Below are 15,190 nucleotides of genomic sequence, written 5' to 3'. Positions count from 1 at the left end.
AGAACTACAACACTTAATCTGCCAGTCAATTCTCTAGTTTTGGGAGGAAATCAAACGTCTTTAGATACTCAATGGAAGCATAACAAGACAGACTAGCGTTTTAGTTGTACTTTAATGTCAGAGACTTATTGATAAACACTGGCGTCATAAATATATGCGCCAATCAGGTTCAGAATGGGCGGAGCTTAAGTCCAAATTTTACGCGGCGCTGCAGGCCGCGGCACCGAGCATGAACATCCCGGTCACAACCGGTTCCAGCCGGTCCTCGTTTGGCTGTAAGAGAGCACACAGGCACGCATCAAAGCCCCGCTGCTCTTCTACTGTATGTCCGAACAGAACCAGAAATAAAAACCTGAGACTCTCCAGCCCAGGGATTTTAGCTCCGCGTGTGTGAACCTGGTTAGCTCCTCTGTTAGCTGAGCAGCCCGGAGAGTCGTGCCCTCCTGCGTTAGCACGCCGTGGTGCTGTTAGCATGCTGGACTGTACTCGACAATAGCCACAGAAACGTAGGTTTTGTTTTTTTTAATCTGGTTTCTAATTAATTGTATTTTAAAGTAATATCTTAACAATATATATCTGCTTAATGGTGTGTTTTAATGCGATATTTAAAAAAAAATTAAATGTATTTGAGCCACTTTTATAAATCAACTCTGTTAATATTACACTTATCGTCATTGATTTACAGAAGCTTCACTTTTGTCTTGGACGGAGCGACAGAACCAACCCAGTAAGTAACCGATCGAGCGACACCATCTCCCTCCCTGAGCAGTGGAAAGTTACTGCCCCTTCAGCGGCAGCTAATGTTGCTAAGCTAATATATAAACAACGTCATGCTGGGTAGAAACATGTTCTTCCGCATTGTAGACCGAGTTAAACGTTGAAATACAACCCTTACATTTTTTTTACGTTTAATGAAATATTCAGTTTAGTCGAGTTTACTTGAATGAATTGATGGAAAGGTAGAAATATGAATGGCCTGGATATTCACGGTTGTTCGCTGGATACATTGAATGACGACTTACAATTATTTGTACGTCAAATCATTGATATGAACGTAAAACGGATTTTTTGGGATAGTTATTCAAAATAATTTATAAGGACAAATATAAAGCATGAACACTGATGACTGTGAACTACTCTCTTAAAGTGGGTAGTTAGCTGTGGAAGGTGGTTTGTGTTTCTTCTTGGCATTGGTGGTGTGTAACATGAATTAGGCCAAAATAATAATAGATCCAAATAGTAGAAATACTATTAAGTCTGATAAATAAACAGAGAACGGGGCCACCGTCGTTGCCCAATCAATTTTTACTTCTAGAGTAAAATAGACAATTCAGGAAGTTGATTTTAGAAAGATTAGCTGCAGAAAAGTCTGCAATGACTTTTCTCGACTGAAGCACATACAAACTTTCACCCCTGGTTTTCCACACTCTTGCCTCTTTTGGCTCACGTGTAATGGCAAATTACCTTCCGGACACTTCCCTGGAATGTTTTGATGAGAAAAATGTACCTGGTTATTTAAATGACACTAATTCTACTGTTTTCTGTCCTTAGTCTCTATGCCAGCAGAAATGACCATGTTGGCCGACCACCCAGCAGGACAGCTGCTGGACTTCAACCAGAAACTTGACATTAACCTGCTCGACAATGTTGTCAACTCGATGTACCACGACATTGGATCCCAGGTGAGGATAGCTATACTAAAGTATCAGTTGCTGATGTGCGTAGTTGTGACCATTTCAATGTTTCAGCAAATTGGGTAAGAATGACATAAATGTTATTTTTATTACCTCTAGGGTAGAACGGTAAGGTTATACTGTAAGTTCGAGCAGGACTGGTGGTCTAAAAGCCAGTTGACAGCCTGTGAGAAGCGATGAAAATCTGCTTTGTTCCTTAGATTTTCTGGGAGCCCGTTCCATTCTTTGATGCCTTTTTAACAAAAGGCTGATTAGGAGAACGCACAATTTCTTCTGGGAACATTGTTGTCGCCCCTGGACACTGACCTTAAAGCTCTGCTTGTTAAAGCGTGGCTGTATTAAAGGTCTTTTTCCTCCTATGGTCTTATTCACCGGCCGCTGCTTACGCCTACTTAACCCTCCTTTACAGATTAGAGCCCCAACAGACAGAACCGATTGAAGTGAAACATTTTCATCATTCACTTCTCACCTCTCTTGTGCCAAACTGCATAAAACACAAACCCCTTAGAGTTTAATTTGGTGAAACGTATAAACCTCCATGTGGTTGTGATTCAGGACTAAATGCATTTTTCCTGTTCTAACTCTAGTTTGAAAGTTTGTTTTTATGTCTAACACTTGAATTTTGAAGTTTTGCACATTAAAATATTGCACTCGTGTGAAATGAGCTCCCTAACGGATGTAATCACTGTACATTTCCAAATGCTTTAAGTGCATGCTGCCTATGGTATTTCATTTCAGAACCTCATAATTGGTTTTCAATGTATTTATATTGATTATATAATTTATTATTGTCTTTTTTCTTCATTAATAGGCATGATGTTTGATGCAACAGAAAAAGCCTTTTTGTATTAAACTCTAACTGTTAATGTTTATATTATGTTTCTGACAGTGTAGTAACTCTGATTTGAAAATCTCAAATTATACTTTTGAGTAACACTATACAGCTTAAGGTTCTGCATTAATGTGTGGTCAAGTAATGTTTTCTCGCTCGCAGCAACGTGTTGCCCAGGAGGTACTGACCAACCTGAAGAACCATCCTGACGCTTGGACCAGAGTTGACACCATTCTGGAGTTCTCTCAGAACATCAAAACCAAGGTGAGGCTCCTCTTCTCCCTTGCTATGTCACATTATAAGATGTATGTTTGGTGACTAACCCTCCAATTGTGTCTTTCTCAGTATTACGCTTTACAGATTTTGGAAACTGTCATCAAGACTCGCTGGAAGATTCTTCCTCGAAACCAGTGTGATGGTAAACTCTTCAATAGTGCGGCATTAAGATTTTTCATTTGTAAACACAATGTTTCTGCAGGAATCAAAAAGTATGTTGTTGGCCTTATCATCAAGACATCCTCTGATCCAGTGAACATGGAGGTGAGGCTCTGAGGAGGAGTCTATTGTGAATTTGTGTTTGTTGACTGTGTTTGTTGACTGTCTTCTGTTCTCCACAGAAGGAGGGAGTTTACATTTCTAAGCTCAACATGATCCTCGTGCAGGTACATGATCTTTTACACTGATGGACTTCAGCTCAACTGTCCTTAGTTGCCTTAAAGGGACATGAATGGTATAGAGGGTAAACAAATCTTCTCTGTTCAGATCCTGAAGCAGGAGTGGCCCAAACACTGGCCCACGTTTATTAGTGACATTGTGGGCGCCAGCCGGACCAGTGAGAGCCTCTGTCAGAACAACATGATCATTCTGAAGTTGCTCAGTGAGGAAGTCTTTGACTTTTCTAGTGGTCAGATGACCCAAGTGAAAGCCAAGCACCTGAAAGACAGGTGAGTGTGATGACTGTGGGGATGCATCTCTGTGACTTTCGGTGTGTTGGTGACTACCAGTGAGTGACTGGGTCAAACACAGTTGAAGCTTTTGTTCCAAATGCATTGCAGTATCTCCCATGCTCTCATTGTCCTTGTTTTATTTTTAGCATGTGCAACGAGTTCTCCCAAATCTTCCAGCTGTGCCAGTTTGTGATGGTGAGAAAATATTTCATCTAGCCATGTTCTTGTGCCTCATTTTGACACTGCTGCTGTACAGGAAAACTCCCAGAATGCCCCGCTGGTCCACGCCATGCTAGAGACACTGCTGCGTTTTCTCAACTGGATCCCGCTGGGCTACATCTTTGAGACCAAACTCATCCAAACGCTGGTGTCGAAGGTGAACAACTATTGTGTACCTCACTAATTTTTGATGTTATTATTTCCAATCAATGTCTCACTTGCAGCCTATTTAAACACACTTTACAGTTCTTGAACGTTCCAATGTTTCGCAACGTGACACTCCAGTGTCTGACGGAAATCTCTGGGGTGAGCGTCAACCAGTATGAGGAGCAGTTCACCACCCTCTTCTCGCTCACAATGACTCAGCTCAAGATGGTAATTTAGAGAAAGACAGCAACTGGCTTTCTAGACTGTTTAGTAATGTCTGGTGTTTGTTTGTAGATGGTGCCCTTAAACACCAACATCAGGATTGCCTACGCCAACGGCAAGGATGACGAGCAGAACTTCATCCAGAACCTGAGTTTATTCCTTTGCACCTTTCTGAAGGAGCATGGCCACCAGGTGGAGAAAAGACCCAACCTCAGAGAGACGCTCATGGAGGTAAAGGTTCAATGCTGTTAACAAATATATATTTTTCGACACTTGACATAAGTTGTAGTGATGCCTATTGTGTGATTTGCTTGTTTACTATATTTGAAGGAATTTTCTTTTTTTATCTTGTGTGGGGAAAAAATCATTCCATCCTTAAGTATTTATTAAAGGAAAAATCTTTTTTTTTTTTTATAGGAATATCAACCAATTAAACTATCATGAGATTATAGTTTTTCCAATCTTCTTCTCCCTTGTCATGGACTTTGCATTTGTTTAACCTTGTGTTGTTTGATAACCATGTTTCTTCAGGCGCTCCACTACATGCTGCTGGTGTCTGAGGTGGAGGATGTGGAGATCTTCAAGATTTGTCTGGAGTACTGGAACCATCTGTCTTCTGAGCTCTACAAAGAAAGCCCCTTTTCCACCTCCAGCACCCCCCTGCTATCTGATGTCCCCCCACGCAGACACCTCTACCTGCCTGTTCTATCGCAGGTGAGATGCCTTGTTCCTTTGTAAGTCATGTCCTGCAGCTGCTTTTCTACTTCCTACTCCTTTTATGGCAGGTCCGGCTGCTGATGGTTAGTCGCATGGCCAAACCAGAAGAAGTCCTGGTGGTAGAGAATGACCAGGGCGAGGTGGTGCGAGAGTTCATGAAGGACACAGATGCTATCAACTTGTACAAGAACATGAGGGAGACGCTGGGTGAGTTTAAAAAAAAAAGGATTAACGGTACATTTTCGAAACAAAAAAGTGATCTTGTCACTGCCCATATGCGCTGTATCAGGAATGTAGCAGCATTAAAGTCCAGATCATTACCATCTTATGTAGTGAAGTACAAGTTAAAGGTTCACCAAAATAATCAAAGTTTAATGTAGTCTGTTTTTTTTACTGGTCTCCACAGTCTACCTGACTCACCTGGACTACTCAGACACTGAACGTATCATGACGGACAAGCTGCACAGCCAGGTGAATGGCACAGAGTGGTCGTGGAGGAACCTGAACACACTCTGCTGGGCTATCGGCTCCATCAGTGGAGCCATGCATGAGGAGGACGAGAAGAGGTTTCTGGTCACTGTCATCAAGGTGTGTCCCTCTCTTTATTTCCTCTGAAGCCCTCATTGTGTGCTGTTTCTAACCTGTGAGTTGTGTTCTTGCAGGACCTTCTTGGCTTGTGTGAGCAGAAGAGAGGAAAGGACAACAAGGCCATCATTGCTTCCAACATCATGTACGTGGTGGGTCAGTATCCGCGCTTCCTAAGAGCCCACTGGAAGTTCCTCAAGACCGTCGTCAACAAACTCTTCGAGTTCATGCACGGTACGTTTTCAGCTTTTTATTGTGAGTTACCGTTACTGTGGATTGATTTTTATGAATCACAAGTTAATTCATTTTAATCTGTTTCATCAACAAACTGATTCAAGAAAGATTTGAGTTTCCTAATATTTTGTTATTGTATATACAGTATATACTAAAACAGTGTATATGTGTGTGTGTGTGTGTATATATATATATATATATATATATATATATATATATACTTAAATATTATAGATTATATTACAAGAGTTCTATAACATTTTACAGACACTGGTGTAAACTTGGACTGTAAACTGCTGTTAAATTTCAGGGAAGACTTGACTTGACTTGGCTTGACTGCTTTCTTCACAGAGACCCATGATGGTGTTCAGGACATGGCGTGTGATACGTTTCTCAAAATCGCCCAAAAGTGTCGGCGGCACTTTGTCCAGGTCCAGGTTGGCGAGGTGATGCCTTTCATCGACGAGATCCTCAACAACATCAACACCATCATATGTGACCTACAGCCTCAGCAGGTGAGTCTCCTGGTCTTCCATCAACCACCTCTCGGGCTGATCCACTCTTGTCTGCCTGCAGGTCCACACCTTCTATGAGGCGGTCGGTTACATGATTGGAGCTCAGACAGACCAGGCAGTTCAGGAGCTCCTTATAGAGAAGTATATGAACCTTCCTAACCAAGTGTGGGACAGCATCATCCAGCAGGCCACCAAGGTGACTTAATATCTCCTGCCAACACTCTCTGGTGATCACCCCACCCTGACTCTTGTGTCCTGCTGTAGAACGTAGACATTCTCAAGGACGCGGAGACGGTCCGTCAGCTAGGGAGCATCCTGAAGACCAACGTACGAGCATGCAAGGCCGTCGGACATCCATTCGTGGTCCAGCTGGGTCGAATCTACCTAGACATGCTCAACGTCTACAAGTGTCTGAGTGAAAACATCTCATCTGCTGTTCAGACAAACGGTCAGTCCCTAAACCCGAGACTCTGGCGGGTGAATGTTTAATCACATTTGTCCTGAACAGGAGAGATGGTGACGAAGCAACCGCTGATCAGAAGTATGAGGACGGTGAAGAGGCAGACTTTGAAGCTAATCTCCGGCTGGGTCAGTCGTTCAAACGACCCTCAGATGGTTAGTGTGGCAGCGTCTTCTTAGTGTCTCCATGTAGATTAGTTACAATGAGTTCCAAAGTCAGGCAACTACACTGTGTAAATATAGGACGTTTTTTTTTTTTTTTTTACTTCAAATCCTAGAGACTTATTCAGTTCCAAATCTTTAGAATCTCTATTTCTCAATGTGCCCTTTTTCTGTTTCTAGGTGGCTGAGAACTTTGTGCCGCCATTGCTTGAGGCTGTTCTTATTGACTATCAGAGAAACGTCCCAGCTGCCAGGGAGCCTGAGGTACTGAGCACCATGGCAGCCATTGTAAACAAGCTGGGGGTCCACATCACTGCTGAGATACCCAAGATCTTCAACGCGGTCTTTGAGTGCACCCTGAACATGATCAACAAGGTTTGTACTTTGTTGAGGGATGCACTTTATTCTTGTTTTCTCCTTCAACTACTTGTTCCCTTTCCTTAGCTTGAAACTAGTAATTTGTCTTAATTTAGGACTTTGAGGAGTTCCCAGAGCATAGGACAGACTTCTTCTACCTCCTTCATGCTGCAACATCTCAGTGCTTTCCGGCTTTCCTAGCCATCGCTCCGGCTCAGTTCAAGCTCATCCTGGACTCCATCATCTGGGCCTTCAAACACACCATGAGAAATGTGGCTGACACAGGTCTGCAGGACAATGGTGGTCTGTTGATTTTTGGATTTTCTGACCAGATCTTGTGGTTTTCTTAGGTCTCCAGATCCTCCACACGTTGCTACAGAAAGTGTCAGCAGAGGAAGCCGCATGTCAAAGTTTCTACCAGACATACTTCTGTGACATCCTGCAGCACATCTTCTCTGTGGTCACTGATACCTCACACACTGCAGGTAACATCTTCATGACTCATGAGGAGGATCAGGTCTATTTTTGTGTTTGTTTACTGTAATTTGTTTCTGCAGGTCTGACGATGCATGCAACCATCCTGGCCTACATGTTCAGCCTAGTGGAGAAGGGGAAGGTCAGCGTGGCCCTTAGCTCTGGGAACACAGTCAACAACCAGACTCACGTCCAGGAGTACATCGCCAGCTTACTGAAGACCGCTTTCCCTCACCTGCAGGAGTAAGTCCAGTGCTTAGTATCTTTTATCTCTTGTGTTCTAAACCGTGTGATGTTTGTTCAGCGCCCAAGTGAAGGTGTTTGTGACTGGCATGTTCAGCTTGAACCAGGACATCCCGGCCTTCAAGGAGCACCTGCGGGACTTCCTCGTGCAGATCAAGGTAAGTTAGAAGCTTAGGGTGGTCCCCTGTCGACCAAATTTACAAGTGCCCTTTATCAAGCCCTAAGACTAGGAGTTGGCACATGTCCAGACTGGTGCTGGATGATGATGGCTCATTAAACAAAGTCCAGAACACATGTCCTCCAGCAGAATACAACCTAGATCTAATGAGACAAACTACTGTCCATCATTGAGGATGACAGTCATCCTCTGAACACTGTCATCAGTGGGCAGAGAAGCAGATGGAGTGCACGAATGCTCCTCCCATGATGCAAAACTAATAGACTCAGGGACTCATTCATTCATCGGGGTATTAGATTGTACAATTCTGAGTTTGGGGGCAGGACTGGAGCGAAAGTATAAAGTATCGTAACATTCTATTCCCTGTTAATCTTTGTATCCTTTGTCTTTATTTGTCTTTGGTCTATGTTCTTTATGTTTGACTCAGATTGTGACATCTTGTACTTTCTTTTTGTAGCAACTTTGTTCTTATTTTTATTGTTATGAATTATTGTCTGTATTGCTATTTGGAAAAACAATTTCCCAAAGGAAACCTTCTGAGGGATCGATAAAATTATATCTATATAACAACCCTAACATGGCCCTGTGACTTTGGTTTAAAGAAGTGTTTAAATAATTATGTTGTGACTCTTATTCACCTGCAGGAGTTCGCCGGTGAGGAAACATCAGACTTGTTCCTGGAAGAGCGGGAAGCAGCACTACGTCAGGCTCAGGAGGAGAAACACAAGCAGCAGATGTTGGTGCCTGGAATCCTGAACCCTCACGAGCGTGCTGAGGAGATGTGCGACTGAGGCGGTTGGACTGTGCGTTGAGACCAGGAGCATCAACAAGGAAAAGTTTCCCCCCGCAATTATTTTATATGAAGAGTGTGAGCGCCGTTTCTGTTGATTAAAGCTTTATATTTGATCTTTTACACCAGAATTAAGGTTCTTTTTTGAGTTCCGCGCTTGTGAATATGTAACATAGAAGGTTCTGCCGAATGTAATGTCGAGGTAGTCTCAAAGCTTCCTTGCTTCTTTTGTTTTGGGTTTGTGTCGGATGGTCTTTCTCGGCTTTCAAAAGTGGACCCAAGGGTTCTGCTCCTCTAAATGAAGGACTGTTGTGTGAAGATCACGGTTTGTAAAATGTCTCTGAGAATAAAAAGTGGCATATTTTTACAAAACTTGTCTCTTTAAACGTCTTTTTATGAAACTTCCAGTCCTTCATGACACTTTTTTTTTTTTTTTAACATGTCAAGTCACTTAAGAACGGAAGTGTATTCATGACAAATGGTTATTTTGATGCAGTTTAATGTCCAGTCAGAAGACCATGGAGCTCAATGACCTTACACTCATTCCTTCACTCCTGAATTAGATCCAAACGTTCAGACTTTCCTCCCGGGGAATGATTTTGTCTACCTAGACTGGACATTTAAACAAAAGGCTCGAATTATTGGCTACACATAGTATCTTTTATGTTAATTTAGGAATGTTAAAGATGACAAAGTTGTTTTTTTGTTTACAACATTCATTGATTTTATTGAAAATATTTCTTGACCTCGTGTTTTGAGGTTGTCTACGAGACTTGATCCGTAGATGTCGCGATAGCTCCGAATGCACCCGAACCACGAAAAGAGGACGGCGGAAAGAGCCGAGTGGCCTCCACGCTGCGTCGCCCCCTCCCTCCTTCATCATGGCTGCTGTGTCTACTCTCTCAAGTCTTGCTTGTCTCGGAGAGTGACTCGACTTCTGGATCCGTGTTTCATCCCAGACTTTTCTCGCTTCGTCCAAATGGTCATCGCTAGCGGTACTTTCCAGGACCCGTCGCTTTTGTCACGCCGACTAACCTTCATCGATCACCTCTCAGACGGGCCCGTGTTTTTTAACTGCCAGCTTCCAAACACACAGCAGCCCCGGGAAGCTCGCCCTGGTCTCCATCAGACTCCGGTCATCTGCCAGGACCTGTGGCCGTCTGAGGGAGCTGCGGGGAGGCTGAACACGGAGCGGTCAGGGTCCAGGAGGGTCCAGTCAGCAGCCTGCAGCCGCCTCCATCAGCCCCAGGGCCATGGTCTGAGGATCTGCCCTTTCGTGAACAATGTGTGAGAACTGCTCTGAGCTGGTGGACGTTTTGAACGAGAGTAAGTTTATATACATATATAAATATAATTTAATTGAAAATCATGAGTTAACCTGTGATTTCCAACAATCTAACTTCATTCTCTGGTTTCCAACACTGACAATGACGACCACAAGCTCTATTGCTAGGTTATTATTCGGCAAACAATACGATGCTTATTTCGTGTTTATTTCCATTATTTCTGTTTTCTGTTCTTGTAAATAATAAGGCCTGTGTGTCAAAAAAAAAACCTCCACAAAAGCTAGCTCCGGAATATTGTTTTGTTGTCATCGCAACAACAAGTTACAATATCAACGCATGCATGAAGATAAAACTGTCCTCTTGAAACAAACCCCGTTTTTAAATATTTTAAAATTTTAATTATCGTTGCACATCGGCTCTGTTTTGGAAGTTAGCTCCTGGTGCTAGTTGTGCTAGTTTATGCTAGTTAGCTCGCCGCCTGACTTTGTTTGACGTGTTTGTCAGGTCGGTGTGTGTGTCCGTTTGTGTCGTGAAATCCAAGGTGTGCGTCCACTATAGACTCTTAAAGGTGTTCCACCAGCGGTTTAGTTGTCATCCAGACCCGAAGCTGCTGAGTAATCGTGAATGTTTTGGTTCACAGCTCGACGCTCAGTTCGCCAACAAAGTCGATTTAGGCGAACATGCATCACAGCAACACTTAGTTCTCGTTTCATAGCCGATCTTGTATCGACAGGATCTGAACCAGATGTGAGAATCCGGGGTTCGATCTTCTGATTCCATCCTCCAGTGCGAAAGTACATCTGAACCCCAGAGCTAGCAGTTGAGCAGAAATGCTAACAGGCCTGGTCTCGAAATTCTTAATTAAAAAACTATCGAGTGTTCGTTTCTCGAGTGCAGGTGTTTTAACAGTAATAAAACAGTCTCTTTTTATTTTTAATTCATGAACACTCGGATGGAACTACTTCGATTTAATGTTGAATTAGTGGCTGGTGACCACAAGTTTATTGTCTTGGCAAATAATGGAGTCATTCTGGTCTTTAAAAACTTGCAAATGCAGTTGATAGATAGAACAAAGTACAGCTGTCGGCCCAAGCTAAGTCTGGTTAAAACATTGAGACACTGTTCATTCTACGCAGTAGACTCCACATAAAGTATCTGCACTTGTTGGTGATGTGTTTTTTGCCAATACAATGCAACAATACTTTAAATTTTGGGATTATATTGCGACCCTGTTGGACCGGCGGCATATATTTTTAGTATTGCTGTAGTACTTTCCTCTGGTGTTGCAGAATTTTTCATAACTCTTGACAAAAGTCGTAACTGCTTTCATTTGTTTTGAAACCAAAATCTGTCCAAACATCAGCTTTAAAAGCTGCTGGAGTCGACTGTATCCTCTCGTCCTCAGTCATCGCCAGGATCTCATAAGATTTTAATTTAGCTGCTGAGGACAGGATGACCATCTAGTTTCTGGAAGTTTAATTGCAACAGAATGGTACGAATATTTGAGTGGTAATCGTGAATTGTAAAAAAAAAAAAAACCACTATTTAACTATAAACCATATGGTAACGCATAAATATGTCAAATATTGAAACAGTATTGTGTAATAAACAATAGAAACTTGCATAGAAAACATCCATATGGCTATATTTCATTGTGTGTATATACACTATCCCTAATCACAATAAATTGGCAATGATACAATATATTGTGATACTGTAGAGAAAATTACATCTTGGCTTTTTTAAAATAATTTAATTGCAGAAAAATTGTCATAGTATAGTAAACCCAACCAATTTGTATTTAATAAGAAAGGAAATGCAAGAAAATGTGGGAATATTTTTGCATGTTAACTGTTAATAAGAAATGAATATGGTGTTTAATATTGATCGTTACAAAATAAATCAATAGTTTAGTATAATCAATATTTTCTTTGTACACCTATTTTTGCCATAGTTTTAAGTCCACATCTTCCTGAAACCTGGTCCACAGTGGATGTGTTTAATACAAAACCCACAGGTTTTATGTCTTTATATGTAATATGGGAATATGTTCATGTAAGTCGATTCTTTCATCTGAAGGTCTTTAATTAACAATAACGACAACAACAAGATAAACAGGACTTGAGAGCAGGTTTTTAGCAAGTTTTTTCAAAGAGAAAATGACGTTTTCCTCTTATTTTATATGTTGCTGCTTAAGACGCACTTTTTAAATTTCATTTATTTCGTTATTTGTCCTTTTTCTCAATATGTTTTATTAAAAATATTCAGAACGTCTGTAAAATGACATCTTGGTTGCATTTATGCGTGTATTAAGTGAGGCTGCCAAGCGAACTATAAAAGGCCTATAACTTTTTAATGTTATTTCAAGATAATGCAGTATTTAAGACATTGACTTTGTTACAAAATGTGATTTCCTAAAGCGGGAGGAGGTACACATATTTTGTACACGGCATTGTTTAGTGTAGCTTTCAACTTAAACTTGGCGTACAACATTTATCAACCATTTCATCTTTTTTCTCATTGTTTTTCTGCAGTTCATCTACAACTGTTCCAATAGTTATCAGAGGTTTCTGTATTTTTTGTTAAATAAAATCTGTTAAGTTTAAATTTGAACCATTCCTCATCAAGGAAAATCTCCCTGTTAAATGAGAGTCTTGGATGTTGGGAGACTAAGTCATGGTAGCAATAAGCTAGCTGCAGAAAGGTGTTTCATTTTTCTCTCCATCTTCTTCTATGAATTCTATAGCGTTGTTCAGGACAGCCTGCATGATTTCTGTCTCAGATTTCTCTAAACCTTTTGTTACTCCAAAACCTCAGGCGGAGCTGAGGCTAGGATTTAAGGCAAAGTGTCATTTTATCATCAGTAACAACATGTCTCTGTTAACAATTTACTCCTTCTGGTGTATTTGATGCATCATAGTTTTAGTGTTGCTTGTTTAGGTAACACGATTACGTTGATAATGTAGGACGTTTATGGTTTTCACTTTAAGTTTCTAGGTCCTTCTACTATAACCTTTTTTTTTGTCTCAAATCGCATTCTTGTGTACTAAAACTTAGTATTTCTAGTGCACAAGTGCGTCTCAATTCTTAGTATGTGAAATGTTGTGCTCCATGCACACTAAATTGGCGTACTTTAACGCCCACAAAACTAAGTATGGATCGATGGACACTTTCTTCCCTAAACGCCGCCATCTTAGTGACGTTGTAAACGGAAGTTACGTCATTTATATATAAATATATATATGTGTATATATACATGTGTGTGTGTGTGTGTATATATATATATATATATATATATATATATATATATGCATATACTGACGGGTGCATTTTCACCCAGAAGTAGGAGGATGACACATCTTCGGTGCTGATACCGGCGTAAATATCTTGCGAATATTTCGTTTCTCATATTTCTTGATCCAAACAAAACGTGCTGCCAGCAGGTGTCGATAGTGTTCCTACAGCTGGTTTAAATCATCGTTAAATAGTAGTAGAAGAAGAAGCTGTCGCGTCATTTCCTGTTAGTGCGTAGCGTCAGTGTTTGATTTGAGACGTACTATCTGTGGAGAATTTGTTACTAGTTAGTACGTACACTATCCTGATGCATACTAACCACCAGTGCACTAAGAGAAATGTGCGATTTGAGACACACCTCTGGCATTGCCTGAACAAAAAAAAAACCCGTAATAAAACTATTTTTTCTTGGTTTTTAGAATAAGGTGAGAATAAAGAATAAAAACATTTTTCCTGCGTTGTACTGGGTCATAATGGCGTCATCACGTTTACTTCTTCCAGTTTAAACTTTAAAAAGACTGCTCAGATATGTTTAACTGTATCAAAACTCTGGTATAACCCTTTTAGTCTGGTCAGATTAATGCATCACCCATGGGTTTGGTTTTTCTTGCTAGTTGGATCCATCTCCATCCTGCCCTTCATTATTGGCGATTGTTCTCATCTATGTTTGAGATCCATGATCTTGGATTAAGTTTAATTTAAACCAGCTTTCCCTTTGTAATTCCTCTATCCACCCTTGCTGGATCCTGTAGTTGAACTGCTAAACTTTTGGAACATTCATGAGCTAAAAGTCACAAGAATCGGGGATCCAACTCCGATACCGACTTTTCACAAAGATCGTAAAGTCTATCTTGGTCGATCAGAACTCGCACAGCTGAGTGTTTACAGCCTCTAACCTGTGGGGTGGCGTGTGTGGGGGTGCGTCAGCTGCAACAGACTGGCAGCTCCATGTGCAGCCACCTCCTGTGACCTCTGACCTCTCTGGATTTGCTGCATGGAGACTAAACATGAAATCCTCTTCTGCAATCAGGGAGGCGGGGGGTCCACCCAAAGTGGTCTTGAATCTATTAATCCAGAGATTGAGGTTGAGATTGAAGGATTAGTACAAGTTCGATCAATGTGTGACTGAGCCATGACACCTTCTGTTCATTTTCACGATCATCTTATCACTAGATCAGTGCATTCCTGCTGCTACAACACTGTTCAACTAGTCTTCTCACTCTCATTAAATCCCTTTCTAAACAGTTGACCTTGTCTCACTCCCTCTTAGTTAACTTATCGCTGCAGCCCTTATGTCTTTTTAACCAGCATCACTTTCATGTCACATTATTTGAAGTCTGCTGTTTTTTTCTTCTTTTTTAATGTTTGCAAATTTAAAAAGAAAATAAGAAGGTATAACGGAGTGTGTTTTGTCTTCAGTATCAGATGCAGACGGCAGTGACGGAGGCTTCCAGCTGAAGAAGGACCATGCTCTGCGAGTTCTGGGATACATCAGCTCCTGGACACAGAGGTCAGTCTCTTTGCTCCTGCCTCACGGGTCATGCACCCGCGACCTGCTGTGACCTCACCTTTGTCCCCCTGACCATGGTTCAGTATAGTGTAATAAGAAATTGACACGCCTAAACACCGCAACATATTTTTTCATGATAATAATAATAATAATAATACATTTTATTTAGATTGCAATTTTCGTCATACATGTCCTCAAGTGCTACAGTAGAGTTAAAAGTTATCAGTTATCTGTCTTAAAATAGAATATTCTATTGATATTCGACAGCAAAATTTAATTCAATTTTTTTATTTAGCCATTCTTTCCCTTTTAATGTATTGATTAT

General features: G+C 41.2%; 2 protein-coding genes across 2 annotated transcripts in view; both read left to right on the top strand.

The window, feature by feature from the left end:
• The first annotated feature begins 215 nt into the window (after positions 1-215).
• xpo1a (exportin 1 (CRM1 homolog, yeast) a) lies at positions 216-9,147 on the top strand. Its single transcript, XM_087801933.1, has 26 exons — positions 216-506; positions 686-727; positions 1,552-1,682; positions 2,689-2,790; positions 2,872-2,944; positions 3,005-3,066; positions 3,144-3,188; positions 3,289-3,470; positions 3,620-3,668; positions 3,730-3,849; positions 3,939-4,067; positions 4,134-4,292; positions 4,593-4,775; positions 4,847-4,985; positions 5,185-5,366; positions 5,441-5,597; positions 5,949-6,112; positions 6,174-6,308; positions 6,377-6,560; positions 6,621-6,727; positions 6,914-7,108; positions 7,207-7,375; positions 7,441-7,575; positions 7,648-7,807; positions 7,869-7,965; positions 8,630-9,147. Exons 3-26 carry the CDS (start codon positions 1,557-1,559, stop codon positions 8,774-8,776), a joined length of 3,201 nt encoding a protein of 1,066 aa, XP_087658059.1. The 5' UTR covers positions 216-506; positions 686-727; positions 1,552-1,556; the 3' UTR covers positions 8,777-9,147.
• A 452-nt stretch (positions 9,148-9,599) lies between these two features.
• The window catches only part of usp34 (ubiquitin specific peptidase 34), a 32,391-nt gene continuing 26,800 nt past the window's right edge, over positions 9,600-15,190 (top strand). The window contains exons 1-2 of the mRNA XM_087801932.1: positions 9,600-10,101; positions 14,775-14,865. Of these exons, the coding sequence (XP_087658058.1) occupies positions 10,059-10,101; positions 14,775-14,865 (134 nt within the window). The 5' untranslated portion in view covers positions 9,600-10,058. The remainder of the gene's footprint in view (positions 10,102-14,774; positions 14,866-15,190) is intronic.

Source organism: Callionymus lyra, chromosome 1 (assembly GCF_982586985.1).
Source record: "Callionymus lyra chromosome 1, fCalLyr1.hap1.1, whole genome shotgun sequence".
Lineage (NCBI taxonomy): Eukaryota > Metazoa > Chordata > Actinopteri > Syngnathiformes > Callionymidae > Callionymus > Callionymus lyra.
The sequence above is the reverse complement of the archived record's forward strand: the minus strand, read 5'-3'. Positions and strand labels throughout refer to the sequence as shown.